Source organism: Clupea harengus, chromosome 17 (assembly GCF_900700415.2).
Source record: "Clupea harengus chromosome 17, Ch_v2.0.2, whole genome shotgun sequence".
In the NCBI taxonomy this organism is placed as follows: domain Eukaryota; kingdom Metazoa; phylum Chordata; class Actinopteri; order Clupeiformes; family Clupeidae; genus Clupea; species Clupea harengus.
Genome location: NC_045168.1, coordinates 3,567,827 through 3,584,357, shown reverse-complemented (window position 1 = coordinate 3,584,357; position 16,531 = coordinate 3,567,827). Strand labels below are relative to the sequence as shown.

At 44.9% G+C, this 16,531-nt stretch overlaps 2 protein-coding genes across 6 annotated transcripts in view; both read right to left on the bottom strand.

Moving 5' to 3' along the window:
• The window catches only part of wasf3b (WASP family member 3b), an 18,842-nt gene extending 13,708 nt beyond the window's left edge, over window positions 1-5,134 (bottom strand). For 2 of the 3 annotated variants that reach the window (XM_031583750.2, XM_012816133.3), the window contains exon 1: window positions 4,990-5,134. The gene's annotated coding sequence lies outside the window, so the exon portion shown is untranslated. Of the gene's footprint in view, window positions 1-918; window positions 1,338-4,989 lie in introns of those variants that run through there. The other variant, XM_031583751.2, reaches the window with a different exon arrangement.
• A 749-nt stretch (window positions 5,135-5,883) lies between these two features.
• cdk8 (cyclin-dependent kinase 8) lies at window positions 5,884-16,303 on the bottom strand. Of its 3 annotated transcripts, none has more exons than XM_031584065.2 (13): window positions 15,831-16,303; window positions 13,825-13,900; window positions 12,675-12,785; window positions 12,137-12,277; window positions 11,675-11,732; window positions 11,197-11,328; window positions 10,558-10,701; window positions 9,990-10,059; window positions 9,775-9,847; window positions 9,249-9,346; window positions 8,080-8,158; window positions 7,668-7,775; window positions 5,884-7,208 (listed from the first exon to the last, which is right to left on the bottom strand). In XM_031584065.2, exons 1-13 carry the CDS (start codon window positions 15,956-15,958, stop codon window positions 7,083-7,085), a joined length of 1,344 nt encoding a protein of 447 aa, XP_031439925.1. In that variant the 5' UTR covers window positions 15,959-16,303; the 3' UTR covers window positions 5,884-7,082. The 3 variants fall into 3 exon arrangements, with proteins under 3 accessions (XP_031439925.1, XP_031439924.1, XP_012671723.1); XM_031584064.2 differs by having other exon boundaries at window positions 7,611-7,766; XM_012816269.3 differs by having other exon boundaries at window positions 7,611-7,775; window positions 15,831-16,302.
• Window positions 16,304-16,531: the final 228 nt, after the last annotated feature.

Here is a 16,531-nt window from a genome sequence, read left to right as displayed (position 1 = left end):
TGCCAATGTACCCACAAACCCACAACACGTACGGTTACATCTCTCATTGCCAACACACCCACAAACCCACAACACTTATGGTTACATCTCTCATTGCCAATGTACCCACAACACCACAACACTTATGGTTACATCTTTCATTGCCAACACACCCACAAAACCACAACACGTACGGTTACATCTCTCATTGCCAGTACACCCGCAAAACCACAACACTTATGGTTACATCTTTCATTGCCAACACACCCGCAAACCCACAACACGTACGGTTACATGTCTCATTGCCAACACACCCACAACACCACAACACGTACGGTTACATGTCTCATTACCAACACACCCACAAACCCACAACACTTATGGTTACATCTTTCATTGCCAATACACCCGCAAAACCACAACACTTACGGTTACATGTCTCATTGCCAACACACCCGCAAAACCACAACACTTACGGTTACATGTCTCATTGCCAACACACCCACAAAACCACAACACGTACGGTTACATGTCTCATTGCCAACACACCCGCAAAACCACAACACTTACAGTTACATGTCTCATTGCCAACACACCCGCAAAACCACAGCACTTATGGTTACATCTTTCATTGCCAACACACCCGCAAACCCACAACACTTATGGTTACATCTTTCATTGCCAGAAGAACACAGTGTGTCCTTGTGTGTCATTTCCTACCCAATAAAATATCTGCCAATTTGTTATTGGAATGTTTATGAAAAGTTACTTTGTTGACCTCTGAAATAAGCCAGCAAACTCAGATAAAACAGTTAAGATAATAATATTGGTAAGATAATAATATAGGTAAGATAATAATACACGCAGATAATAATTCTTACTTTCAGGGCCAGCTTTCACCCTGTTGATGCCCCAGAAAGTGAGTTCTACTCTGGGTACCTTTAAGGCTGGTCCACACTGCGATACTGGTCCAGCCGGTGCCAGAGAAGGTTTTCATATACCAAGACCAGTCTACATGATCACTTTCAGCGACCAGTGGAGCAATGTGTGTTACGCTCATGGAGAGTTATCGAAGGCTTTGTTGCTGAGGTTGTCTTGATCTTACTTTTAGGCAAATAGAACCGCAAACAGCCATCAATCCCTTTTGTTGCAGAGATTGGTGGAGATGTAAGGGGGTTTGAAGACGAAGAGGCCATCTTATCTGCCCCACTTACCACTTCCTGTTTTTCCTCTCTCCACCCAGCTTCCTGCTTCCTGTTCCTCCCCGTCACATCTCTTCCCACTTCCTGTCTTCCCAATAGGCTAGAACAATAAAGCAACACACTCACACACACACACACACACACACACACACACACACACACACACACACACACACACACACACACACACACACACACACACACACACACACGAGAGCAGGCTCTATGCCACACCCCATTTACACTAATACCTACATGAATGTGACATAATCACTCACACACACACACGTCCGTGATGGAGTTCATGTTCTTTTTTTTTGCTTATACACCACAAGCCACAGTTGGTTGTGTGACTTATGGTCACTGAGGAACTCCCACTCATCTTTCTTGGCTAAGTTATAATGGACATGGGAGTGAACAATGGACTTGCCTTGAAGCCAGAAATGAACTATGCATAACCTGGCTTTGTGGTTTCAGCAGAACTATATAGTCTGTACCCCTCAGCTGAACACAACAGCAGCCATGATATCTGTAGAGGACTACAGAATACAGGCTTAGACTTAAACAATGAAAAGTTAGAGTTCCTCTTCCATGTAACTATAGCTTCAAAAAGATGAAATACTTCATAGTTCTGTTCCCCCTCTACAATATCAAGACAGGAATCATGCTTGAAAACAAAATAGCCCTTGCTGTTAACACAGACGGCCATGAATGGCATACATGGCTAAATTACAGGAGTGTTAATCACACGCGTTTCCACAGTGCAAAGCTATTGATTTTTGAGAAAATCAAAGCATCTGCTATCAATATGATACTATTAAAAGCAGTAGGCTATTGTATCCACCTGACCCAATATGCTACAATGCTGCTGACACAAAATTAAAAATGCTTTGACATTCTTCAATTTTACTGTGTTGTCTGGACTGCCATGGTTGAATTCAACATTGTAACTGATCATAAAGTCTTCTGTAGGTTGACAATAGTGCTTATTTAATTAGGCTTTGTCTCCTGCTCTCTGTCTGGAGCTTTTTATTTGTTGCTCCGGATGAATTGAATGGTTGTCTTTTCAAACAATGGATCCACCCATACCAATGAATCACAGACCTTTGCATGAACTTAAAACGAAAGTTGACAGTGCTGAAGATAAACAAAGAGTATATTAAACTCCAGACCTAAATAGAATTGACTTTGACTGCAAACAAAGTGGAGAGTATTGTGTAGGTTAGAGTAGGGGGGGTAGGTTTGTTAACCAAACAGCAAATGGTGGTCTCATCAGACACATGATGCTAAACATCACCCCACACAAGTCTCAGAGAAAACAGAAAAACACACCCCTCTCAGCAGGACATATCTCACACTGTTTTCCCCAGCCACACACCCACACACACACACACACACAAGCGTGACATGGCCACAACCCCCCACCACACACCAACAGCTGCCACACAAAATGTCTCACAAAAATCCCACTTGAGAGAAGTCAACACGAAGTCAGAACACAGCAAAACAGAGAGAGAGAGAGAGAGAGAGAGCGTTTTACACACACACACACACACACACACACACACACACACACACACACACACACACACACACACACACACACACAGAGAGAGTTCACATGGCCTGCTCCCATGACTCTGGCTACAGTGTGTTAACAACCACATATAACGAATCAGACTGGGCGCAGGCAAATACAGCCAGCCAGTGCCTGGGCGGAAAAGAAATCACGGCCAACATGCAATTAGGCCCCAAGCTGCGAGAGCCATTGTCGCCGCCTAATGAAGTAAAAGCGTGGGTCTGCGGGCTTCACACTGGCCAAGAGAGTGAGCGCTGCAAGCTGTTAGCGCGCCCAAGCCCTAGCCTTCGCTCCAGCTCAATGGGCCGCCCAGCCACACAGCCCACAATTATCACATACTGTATTGAATTAGGGAGTGCTGGGAGGGCAACACTGGGAGCAGACAAAGGAAAGGGGAGTGTGATAAAGAGAGAGGGAGAGAGAAATGCAGAGAGAGAGCGAGAGAGAGAGAGAAAGTGAATGTGGGTGGGAAAGAGGGGGACCGAGAGGGAGAGGGAAAGCGAGAGAGAGAGAGTGAATATGTAATTATCGGGGAGAAATAAATTAGCAACATTTGTGTTTTGAAAGTAAAGGCAAAGATGTAAGTAAGATAATAAGATCAGGGAGAAGCAAGGCTGAGGAAGAGAGCATCTGTCTGTGTGTGTGTGTGTGTGTGTGTGTGTGTGTGACAGAGAGAATGGTGTGTTGGGGGAGGGGGAACAGGGACCTCGGGGAAGCCACTCTCAAAGGTTCCTGGGACAATGGGCGCTCGGTTCACACGGCAACAGAAGAGCTCTCCCATGCATGCCATCCCAGCCCCCCCCCCCCCCCCCATCTCTCCGACCTTCTTTAAGGTTGCCTCTCACTCGCCCCCCCCAACACACACAGCCATTTCCCAAGGCCTGTGCCAGCTCTTACTGACAACTCCTGTCTGTTAGCACACATACAGGCTGGACCAACACACACAATGATTCAGCTCGGTGAAACAAATGCATGGCTAGACTCAGCTCCCCACCACATTTACTTTCCCACACACACATGCACACACACACACAAATACAAAGACAACCTCACAGTAAGTGCAGGTTAGTGGATGGGTTGTTGGGGATGTTAGTGGTTGGCTATGTTATGGCCCAATCATGGAGACCCTTTGCTAGCCCAGCCTTTGAACTCAGCCAGAGGTCCATCCTGTCAGCCCATGGGAGATGGTAGGCTTCCTGTCTCCATCTCTCCCTTAGGCCCGAACCACTCCTCACGAACAAGAGAGAGACCTCCACAGGACGCTTTACCCTCCCAACGCAGGAACTCCATTAAGGTCGGAACAGAAAGAGCATTACCAATTCAGCCAAGCACAGCTACAGCAGCGCGCTCGTCGTAAAATCACATCAATATTTCATGGCGGAAACGTCAGGCGTGATGAGGACTTGACATGCCACCAGTTTAAAGAATGAGGGAAAACCTTGTCCGACGAAATAAGAACATTTGTATTCATTCCACTACAAAAATACCACCTGAAAGCACTTAAATGCCTTGTCTGAAAAGTGTCATATTAGACTATAGGCTAAAGCCGAATGCGTTAGTTAAACGTGCTGGGCAATGTGGTGACATACCCCTGGTTTGGGGTATTTTTGACCATTCAAATAATTTTAGGAAGGAGACTGACATGAGGTGACTATACTCGAACGCAAATCAGCGACTCATCAGTGCAGTAGTTTAAGCAGTCGTAATGAGAGACAGAACGGCGCACACACACACTCTCAACCAGCCCGAAGCGCCCCACCGCAAATATCCTTGGCACAATAACACCGAGCCGATGGTGACCACGATCAATCTGAGGTCCGCACAATTGCTGTCCACGACCGACATAGAATTTTTGTTGATCAGAAACGGAATCAGTTCATCCTCTATATGCTGCGCCTAAAGCGTGGTCAGTCAATAACTTTTTTTCTTCTCTTGGCGAGTTAACGGGAACAATATTAGATGAATAGGATGCGCTATATTTTTAGCTTTCCATTGATTGAATCACGTATTTTAAATACAGTAGGTGCGAGGGATAGGGGAATCGGCGACTAATCTCTGAATAAACATTGAGTCAAGTGGGGGTGCTATCCGCTACCCGCTGACATCTTGTAGTTTGGACGTCTGAATAAAATCACAGAGCATCATTTGTCTATGCCAACACATAGAGCTGAATACACAATCAAAGAACGAACGATGTTAAAGCGACAGACATGATTTATTAAAACTCACCAGTAGTCAATTCTTCAGGTAGAATTCAATTCGCAAGCATGTCCAGCGAGACTACGGTCCGGGCTGCCATCCTGTGTCCTCAGTAGTCTGACCACTCTAAACAATCCTGACAGAGGCGGGACCTACCACCAGACGCCACCAATCAGCAATACCAAATGGGGATTTAAGGCGCGACCACGCTCCAGCAAACCAATCATAGTCGTGGCAAATAATGAGTGACACATGACTTTCCCTGACTAAGCGTCGGGCAGGCCAGCAGAGGGTGGGTTATGGCTGGTGAGAAATGTGAGGCACTCGCAGATTTGCAAACCATGCCGGTTTTACCAGATCATACTTGGCCTCTCAAGCTGTAATTCTAACGGTTTAAATATTTTCAGCCCACGGTTTGGCATTTGTACAATTTAAGGTCTTAATTCTGTGGATTTTTCCATTTGGGGCTTGTATTAGGGAATGTAGGCCTATTCCGTAAATTATTTTGCCATCCACACATAAGGATGAGGTCAGTATAAATAGTACTTGATTAGTCTGAATAGCTTCAAGGCGTATCCATCGCTTTAATTTAGCCCTCTACATCGTTGAAATACCGAATCACTTGATGGCCATACATGTTTACTTATGCAAGTGTTAGTGTGTGTGTGTGTGTGTGAGAGAGAGTGATTCTGAGTATGTGTGTGGGCGCGCACGCGCGCGCGTAAGAGTTAGCGTAATAAGGATGGAGAGGGATTGTTCCATTATTGAAGACACTTCTATTCCTGGCGAACGAGCCTACACACAGCTTAACATGAGCACTTCACTGTTACATGTTTGTAGCATTAGAAAGCCGGGCTACTACCGACAGAATCCCCAGTGGGCTTCCGTGCAAACCGAACCAGAGACAAACCACCACGCTTCCAGTTTTAACGTTTCCACTTTTATTGTCAGGATATTTGCTTCATGTAAAATAGTTCAATACAATACAGTCCAATGCATGTTCCATACGTCCACGCATACTGGTTTTTGAAGTTCTAAGGCTTATCCACCGCGCACATCTGCTGCTCTCGCAGCAAAACGGAAGCTGCTTGCCATTTCTAACGTTAAAACAAAAAAGTCAAAAGGTATTAAATTATAAACTACTAAAATCAAGTTTCTTTCTTAATAAAGCCCATAACCAGTATTGTCCAGCAGAGGGCGCTAGATCCTCTCAGCATGCTCCATTTTGCAGCAGCTTCTGCACAGAGAGTTGGGCCCCCGGCGATCGCCTGTGTGTGTGTGTGTGTTTGTTTGTGTGTGTGTGTGAGTGACTGTGTAAGTGGGGGCAGGCAGGGAGACCGGCAGACGGAGGGACGGACGACGCTCCGTCCCCGCTGGCAGTCACATAGCAGCTTTAGTCTCAAAGAAGCCACAGGACCCTCACAAAGGAAGAGGAAGTCCAGCTCGGCCAGAGGGGGGCTTTGGTGGTGGCTGACCTCCGGTTCCTCAAGTCAGGGCCATCCTCCATTTTGCGTGTAGCAATTAAGTACCACTTTGTGGGGCAATTTATTTCCACTTCTTGAGAAGAAAAAAAAAAAGACAGAAAATGGTCACACACTTGCAGCGATGATGTAAAACCACAAACAGGGGAAACTGGTCACCTCTGTTTTCTTCCAGCAAGTTTTATCTTTTTTTTTTTCTGTGCGTGTGTGTATTTGTTTTCATTTTTATTAGTTTTTCTTGTATAGGCAATGACAAAGTCCGGTTGTAGCTTTCTCTTTTTGTTACTGTATTGGTGGTGTTGTGTTGGTTGTCATGATGATGTTTGTAATGTTTTCTTATTGGCAGAGTTGAGTCGAGCTATGGGCACTCGCCCCAGGTAAGGGCCCATCGTGCATGGGCAGGGACCGGCAAGGAGGTGGGTACGGAGGTGTGTGGGGGTCAGGTCTTGGTCAGGGACGGGGGGTTATGGAAGTGGATGGGGTTGTTCCTGCTAGATTCTGCACACGCTCAGAATCACCCCTCCTCCCTCCATACATTCTCCCTGCTGGGCGCTGTGAGGGCGGGACCATGGCTGGGCTGGGTGTGGCCAGGAGGAGGAAGAGGAGGGATTTGAGGAGGAAGAGGGCTGGGGAGGGTGCGGCTCAGTAGCGGTGGGTCTGGTGGGAGTACTGCGGAGGCTGCTGGGAGGTAGAGGAGTATCCCATGCTGTTCTGGGGCAGCGATGTGCTTGGTCCTGGGTTCTGATAGGCAGCAAGTGGATTGGTGCGCTGTGAAGGAGAACCACAACAGGTCAGTTATTATTATGACAACAGAGGTCAGTTACTATAGCAATCCTTTAAATACGGTTCATAATTGTACTTTTGACACGTACACAGAGGGGACATTTTTGATAATCTTTGCTATAAGAGGCTGGATAAGAGGCCTGCTCTCCCCACTCTGGCTGTTCTCCCCTCCTCTCCAACGGCATTTGAGTTTTTGTTTTTGCTTGAGACCCCTAGACACTCACTTGCGCTACACGTATGTTTTGTCTCCCACTATAATGATGTTCTTTATATTCTTTACTCATTTAATAAATTGGTTTTCATTTACAATCTGCGCGTGGCCTCCCCTTCATGTCACCATGGTCCGAGCCAAGCGTCCGTAAGATAGTGTACACGAGTGTGTGGTACCTGGTAGTCTGAGGTCATGATCAGGCCACTTGAGGTAGTGGGCGGTACCACACGCACCTTCTTCAGAGGTGGGCCCTGGGCGTGGCTGTTGTCAACGTTACCAGTATGTCCCGCCCCATTGGTGTGGTTGTTCCCCTGTTGTTGCTGCTGGTTTTTCTGCAATTTCAACACCACAGAAAAACAAACCAACTTATACATATGCATGTTCCATTCGACAAGACCAGAGACGCGTTGTGTGTCTTTTCACTCTCACAAAGACTCACTCAGTCTTTAGTACATGCACTCGCTCTTGTGCTCCCAAAACTTCAGCAACTCCACACACACACACACACACACACACACACACACACACACACACACACACACACACACGTCAGCATCACTTCACAAAGCACGCACACGCACACGCACACGCACACGCACACACAGTTCCTCATTCAAATGCAGCAGGGTGATTTAGACGTCTTACTTTGTCTGCCTTATCCTCTGGCTCCTCCTCAGTTAGGAATTCCCTTTTTGGGTAGGGGATCTGGCAGCCAGCGAACACACTGAGAGACACACACACACACACAGATCAGAGATCAGTCCATCAGGAAGCGGAGCCAAGTGGAGTGAACTAATTAGAAATCCAATAGCTAGCCCACTAGCCCTGAGCTCCATTAACTCTGGCTGCTCAGAGTCATCAGCTGGGCTTCCATCACAGTTTTGATGGCAAATTTGGACCAATCAAATTGAAAATCTTGAGTGGAAACACTTGAAATTCAATTAAAAGGGGTACCTCTCTATTCACATAGGGTATAAAGCAATTAAGGTTGATGGAATTGGGCTTATCTGCATCAAATCACATTTGCTGAGATTCCATTACAAGTTTGTTGCCTCGGCAACCTTACATTTTGAACCCACAGCTGTTCACAACTCCGCCCTTGATTAGGAATGCCCATTCTTAATTCACATATCACACCTGATGGACACACCCAGACTTATTACTTTTAGCCGAATCTTCATAAATGTGTTTAAAATATGTCAATGAGTTGGATCGAATCCAGCTATTCACCGGTTGGTCATTGTATTTCCACAACACACTGCTTCACGCATGCAGTAAATAAAATAAATGAATTAAACTGTAATCAATGAGACTGTTGGTTATTGACTGAGGGATAGCATTCCAAAACTAATGTTCCTGTGAGTTAATAGTATGCGGGCCCATTCGATGGAGCCTTGTGTTGGGGAGTGCCGGCAGAGGAGTAGGTCTAGGAGAGTCTGTGCTTTGTCATCTCCTGGATGACTGGCTGGTACTCAACACTTTCAGTGACATTTGCCGCACATTTATTCTATTATCCCATTATACCACAGCACAATTAGTTATGGTGACACAATCCCACCATTTTAATGGTGAACTCCGCAAACCATCATGAACATCTTAAATACTGATTAAATCCTCCTGGAGGCTAGACATGACATGATACTAGTCATTAGAGTGTCTTTAAGACTGGCCTGCGAGAAGAAAATGAATTGTTTACCGAAAATTAACTTTTACTGATGTTTAAGTCCTTGAATTGTGTCAAAGCAAAGAACTTCCTGGTACTTGTGAGAACTCCGTGCCGGATTGCACGGTTCTATGGTCGGGGGTTCACTCACTCAGAGGTGGGCAGCGGCTCCTCCAGGAAGTAAGGGTCCTGCATGGCCTGCTCAGACGTTATCCTGCGGATGGGGTCCATCGTCAGCAGCTTCTGCAGCTGGAGGAGAGCACCAAACCAACACATCACTCAGGAATGACAACTCAGTGGGAGTATGTCCACCCTGCCCTCGCTGGCCACATAAAGACTGGCCCGGAGAGGGTATCTATTGAACATGCTAATCCTGTGTGTGTGCATAAAGACCATATCACCATTATATTCCTGCACAGGTTTTATTGTGACCCACCCCCCACACACAATTGGAATTACGTGTTAGATGACATCGAAAGCTGTAAGTTATATCAGAGCTACATAAACTCAAGATGGTGATGGCTATGTAGTGTGTGTGTGTGTGTGTGTGTGTGTGTGTGTGTGTGTGTGTGTGTGTGTGTGTGTGTGTGTGTGTGTGTGTGTGTGTGTGAGGGAGAGAGTGTCTGTGTGTGGCATGTTAAGAGGCTTGGGGAGTGTTTGTACTGTCTGACTCTCACCAAGTGGAATGCTTTGCTGTCAGGTTTGACTTTATGCTTCTCCATGTACTTAATGAGGCTGCAGTTCGTGTACCTGGGAAAAGAGGAAAAAAACATGACAAGGAGACAAAAAGAAAAAGAGGAAATAAATAAGGAAAAAAAGAAAGAAAAAAAAAGAGGAAGACTGAAAATCTCTCACCAACAGAGAGAAAGAGACAGAGATAGCAGGTACTCACGTGTTCCTTCTGAAGTCTTTCATGAGCGTGGAGTGTTCTGGCATCTTCTTAATATCCTCCCAGTCCTTCTCTACAAGCAGCAGTGGAGAGAGGCCCTAGACAGATTAGCAGCATGCCACCACAGTACTGCAGAACTATCAGAGCATGGAGCTACAGTGGCTAGGCCTAGATGGACCACAGTCTCTTAGTCTCTTAGCTGGCCAATTAGCAGCAACTAGCAAAAGCAAAACAGGCTCAGTGTAGCATTTCCAGGTGTGTGGATGCAGATCATTATGGCAGGGAGGAAACTATGTCATGTTAAAAGCACTAGAGTAGAGTCAGGAACATTATGCACTGTTAAAATGTATGCCTTACATTTAACTATTTCAAATGTCTACAAATGGACTAGTCACATGTCAGCTGAATAGCATTAAGAGGATCCCAAACACACTTAAATACTTTAATAATTACTGCACTTACTGCCTGAGTAAACATGAATGAAACCACATCCAGACCACAGGAGCATAGCAGTGGTCACAGCTGTGCTGAATCAGAGATAAACACAGTTTTCAGTGGGCTGTGTACGAACCTGCAGGGAAGCCCATGACGTTGAAGATGCGGTCCAGTTGGTCGTGGTGGTACGGATTACTGGTTTTGATGTCCTCCTGTCGACAGTGGAATATGGGCTCTGACGTCAACAGTTCTGCAAAGATACAGCCAATCGCCCAGATATCTGAGGAACGAGCAGGGAGAGTCTCAGACGATGGGCCGACAATGAGTCAGGATATCGTGCAGTCTAATGGTGGTAGTTTATTAGTGCACCAATGCAAGCACTCAAACACAAAGAGAGATATGCTTAAACACACACACACACACACACCTCACCGATGGATTTGGTACAGTATTTGAGTGACACACACACACACACACACACACATATATATATATATAAACACACCCTCCAACACTGACACACCAAAACCCCCAATCATCAATGACTTCAGTGCAAATATGCACGTGCGCACACACACACAAACACACAGAAATCCGAATCCTCTGGTGGCTTTGTTGTGAGGCACGCCTGTGCACACACACTGATGGCTTTGGTACACGACACGTCTATACATACACACACACACACTGATGGCTTTGGTACCCACGTACACACACGCGTACACACACACACACACACACACACACACACACACACACACACACACACACACACCGATTGCTTTGGTGTAGTGCCTGGCTCCCAGCAGTAGCTCGGGCGCCCGGTACCAGAAGGTGACCACCACAGGGTCCAAATCTGCTAAAGGCTTCAGTGGTGAGTTAAAGAGCCGCGCAAAGCCCATATCCGCTGCACAGGGGGAGACAAACAAACAACAGAACACACACATTCATAATAGTGTCACCGTGGAGATGATGATGACGATGATGATGAAAAACCTTTATTGTCCCTTTGAGAATTTGTTCTGAACAGTATGAGCCCTAAGTTTAGAAAAGCAGAAATACACAAAACCGTACACAAAATAAGAGGCAGTAAACCAGACCCTAGATTAATCCATAATCTTAAACAGGGATGTAAACAGGAGGGTTAGTGCTATGTGTGTGTGTGTGTGTGTGTGTGTGTGTGTGTGTGTGTGTGTGTGTGTGTGTGTGTGTGTGTGTGTGTCCAGACTAGTCGGGACAGAACCGGCTCATACCAATTTTCACACGTCCTCGCTCTGGACCCTCCCCCATCACCAGGATGTTAGCCGGTTTCTATAAATACCAACATCAACTAGTCAATAATATAGGCAATATAGGCAAAAACAACAACAACAACAAAGACAAAGAGGTTATTGGACCACCAAAAAATGCCTCGTCATAAAGGCCCTCTGGTGGGAACCCAAAGAATGAAAACTGCAATTCAAACATCCCCACCACCCTGAATTTGACAGAAGTGTATCTTTTGATGCAGGTCTTAGAGGCTAAACTAAACGTACCCAAAAGCACGTCTAACCAGTAAAATGATGGTTCTTGGAGATCATTTTACCCCCGGACTCGAGCAAGACACACAGCGGGCCTGCTGTGCAGTACCCAGTTAGTGGGAAGAACTCTTTAGCACCACAACAAAGGAAAAGGCAATGCAATTAGTTTTTAGGAGTATTTAGTTCCCCTCTCACCAGGTCTCTGTGCAGGACCCAGTTGGTGTGTAGGTAGTGGATGCCATCCAGGATCTGGTAGAGCAGGGACTTGACCATGCCTCTGGGCAACTGCAGTGGCTTCTTATTGGCCTTGGAGGCTCTGTGGAACTTAATGATGTGCTGGAAGAGAGAAGTCATTAGTGTGTGAGAAAGCATGCACTCTGTGTGTGTGTGTGTGTGTGTGTGTGTGTGTGTGTGTGTGTGTGTGTGTGTGTGTGTGTGTGTGTGTGTGTATTTTAAGAGTTTAAGTGTGTGTGTGTGTGTGTGTGTGTGTGACTCAGAGAGAGAGGTGCAAAGAACCAAAAAAAATCGACAATAAACTAATGAATAAATATTACAACACAACTACAACAGATGACTATATATTGGAATTATGTACCGGTATGTTATAAGATATTGAAAGTAGCCCTACTATAGTAAATGTGATAGCATAATATAATGAAAAATTCACGTAATTACCAAATTGCAACAATTGTGTGTGTGTGTGTGTGTGTGTGTGTGTGTGTGTGTGTGTTACCCAGAGGTCATGCTCGGCGTAGTCGAACAGCAGCCAGACTTTACGGTCTGCATGTGACAGGAACACTTTCTGCAGTGAGATCACATTGGGGTGTTTCAGCTCTCTCAACAGCTGCGAAAGACAGGGTGACAACTCAGAACACAAACTTCCGTAAGCACACACACACACACACACACACACACACACACACACACACACACACACACACACACACATGCACTCACTCACACACACACATCTTGGCACAGCATTCAAACAGGCAGAAAGTGCATACTGTGCCACAGATCCGATCAAATCAAATATTTAAACACAGGAAACAATAACTACTGAAGTAACTATTATGTGTTACTTCAAATAAGTTGTAAAATAATATATCTGTCTGATGTATAAATATTTATATATATATGCATAGCGCAGCATCTTATTATCAAATGGTCAGTCAGACCTTCATCAGAGTAGGTTTGTTGGTATATAGTAAAGTATTATATATTCAAAAAGCTTCGCATTGTAGTAAAATGGTATTTATATCCCTGCCTCTTTTGGAGAGAATAAAATCCCCCAACAGAGGCAGGGATATAAAGATATCTTTGAACCACTCCGCAAAGCATTCTGGATGTATAGTACAAAGAGCTATATTAATGGATTTTTTTACCCAATGTAATGTTGTAATATTCTTGTCTGGGTGACACACAGCATATCTTACTTCAAAATTGTCAAGAATGTGTTTTGCAATGTGTACCTTTTTATTGTCATAGATCTTTCATTGTCTGACATACCTCAGTGTTTACAATGTAATGCATGGACACTGTTATTACTTAGCCTAACTATGTAAGAAAATGAATTCATCTAGTGATTGTGGATGTTCAAGTGACTCTTTGCTGTTTACCAGTCATATCGACTAATTGAAACACCTGTAAAGTCACCTAATTGGTTGGTTCTTGCAATGTTCTCTCTGTAAATGGTACCTCCTTTTCTAACAAAGCTACTCTGGAACGTCTGGAACGTCAGTTTGTAATAAAATAGGTGCGTCACGAGAAGAAAGCGGTGTTGCGTGTTGACTTATCCTACACAGGCAACACCTATCCTATTTATCTATACTTTACTGATGTTCAGAGTATGTATACGTGCACCAACCCAAGCACACACTTACTGCAATTTCTCGGCAGGCGGACATAGAGATCCCAGTGCCTTCAATCTGCTTAAGGGCATAGTCTTTATCGTCCTTCCTGCAGAGGGATAGAGGGCCAATCAGACAGGCTTCGCCAGAATTACACAGCACAGGGCACATAGCATGATGGGAAACATTAAGGAATCATAGGGAGGGAGGCGCCTGGAGATTTGTGGCTTTGCACAGAGGTTTTAATGATCATATTGCCTCCAGGTTGCTTTATGGCTGCACACCTTCATAGGCAAACATCGTGGCAAGGGGAACTTTTTCTGGCACAGGATGAGAAATGAACACAGACAGAGGACAATACCGGACCGGGAGAAAGGCTGGCAAACATCCACTCCATCACACGGTGCACACACACATAACGCACACAGAGACAGTCGGACAGACACACACACACACACACACACACACACACACACACACACACACACACACACACACACACACACACACACACACACACACTTAAAACATGTGTTGTGCCTCCTTCAGCCTGGTCCGACTCCTGCAGAACAAATTATCTTTTAAATGCTCATAAACAGCCAGCTGCTATGGTGAGACCAAAACATCTTAAAACACTTAAAATTCATTAACCAAGGTTTCGGCCGCCAGCCTGTCTGGATGCTAATGCCTATGCTTTTGGGTCTGCAGGGTAAGTCTCACCCAAGGAAACAGAACCGCAATCATGTCCATTTGCAAGTTAGTCTAGCCTAGGCCACACTGGACTACAGAGAATAAGACAGATCGCATGCTTAGGGGGTAATGGTTACAAAAACAACTAAAGTTAAAAAAGTAAACATCAGTTTATCTGTAAAGGTTGTCCATTGAGGTTGAGACACAAAACATGTGTAGATAAGGACAACTACATTAGGAATTCAATTTATTTGAGACGTTATGTTATGACCATGGTATTACCAGCCACGTATGATATGACCAGCAGCAACTGTAATAAAGAAATCAGTGATCTCAGGAAGAGTGAACTCGACACAAAACCACATGATTCTCACTCGCTCTCTCTCTCTGAGTGTGTGTGGAAAATCTCACAATGTTTCCATTAAATATGAACAAGTCATTTATCAAGATTCCATCACTCGTGACCGCATCGGCCTTCGGCATCAATCATTACATTTATATTTATTACCACACAATAAGACATTCAAACTCTATGCAAACTCATTCAGTGTCAAATCTTTATGTCGATAACGATCGTTGTTTGTACATGACAAATGTACTGAACTCAAAACTCCCAGTGGCTGAGTAGCATTAAGTACACATTTCGTACTCATTTGATAAAACTAGCAAACAATTTTTGGCCAACATTGCATTGCTCCTTGGGACACCTTGTGACAGCCCTCTGGTCACAGAGGCCTTGCATAATCACCAACATCTACACCTGTCACTGATATGACAAGAACACCCCCTCCCAACACCACCATCGCCACATGTATTAACCGTGATGGGTACTGAAAAATATCGCTTTCTTTATCAATCTACACGATTGAACACTTCCTGCAAAGATATATCCCCGATCCCCACGTGAACAGTGAAAACACTGCTGTTTCCTTTGAGAACACCCGCTACACAAAGACCCTACAATTAGCTACGAAAACATGTAGATCGCTTAAGTGCACGGCTAATTGAAAGCATTACGCCGACACTGTGGGTTGACTGAGACGAAGGTGCTGTGCCCATGTTAGTCCAACGCTTTTGTCACGCAGGTCAACAGCGAACCCCATCATCCAGGTGCTGACGTATTGATTCAACTGACAATGCTAAACCCCACATCAAAAGAAATCCAGCCTGTCATATAAAGACTTGTGCCAAATACAAACGAAATTATGTAAACAATGCATGCAGACCTACAAAAAGGACAGGGAAGTTTTAATTTTAATGAAAAGATCACCCCGAATCGGAGGCCTTAGCTAGCTAGCTTGCTAGGTTAACCAACGTTAACGTTAGAGCATTAGCTAAGATTAACTCACCCATCTTTTCTTTTCGCCTTGTACACATGACCGTACGTCCCTCGGCCAACTTTGCATCCTTCGTATTCAAACAGGTCCTCGACACGTTCTCGTTCCCCTGTCAGCTTCACTTTGAAATCATAGTCCATTTTCACTGTTGTTATGGTCTGATCTGGATCCCTCTTCCTTTTAAAGCGTCGCTTGGGAGGCAACTTAGTTCAACAGCCACGGTTAGAGAATTAGTTGCCTTCCCTCGCGCTGCTTTTTCAAAGCTCAGCCTTGAGTCCTCATTTACCGTGTGTTTTGATAATTATCGAAAGAGATGCACGTCTGTGGTGAAAACCTGTGTTATCTGGACAACAACCCCTTTCTCTGGTATTTTCCTGCTAACTGCGCCTCTCCACCGGTATCTCACTCGGGAGAGTTGAGTATCCACGCACGGCAGTGTCGCAAACCGTCGTTAAAGCCGATAGAGTGGTCCATAGACATGGCATAGTCAATGGAATACAAAAAGTGAAGGTAGCATTGGTGGTGCACCACGTGGATTTTAACTCTTTGTAAAGCAGAATAGCTAGCTAGCATGTTCTTTATTGGATATTTACAACATGAAAATATCGAATCGTTTGGTTAACTATTTACAGATCATTTGTATATTGAGAATATCTATGAGAGGTTAATGTGAAACAAGGCACTCAAGGGAGTAAATGAGGAAACAGTCACAG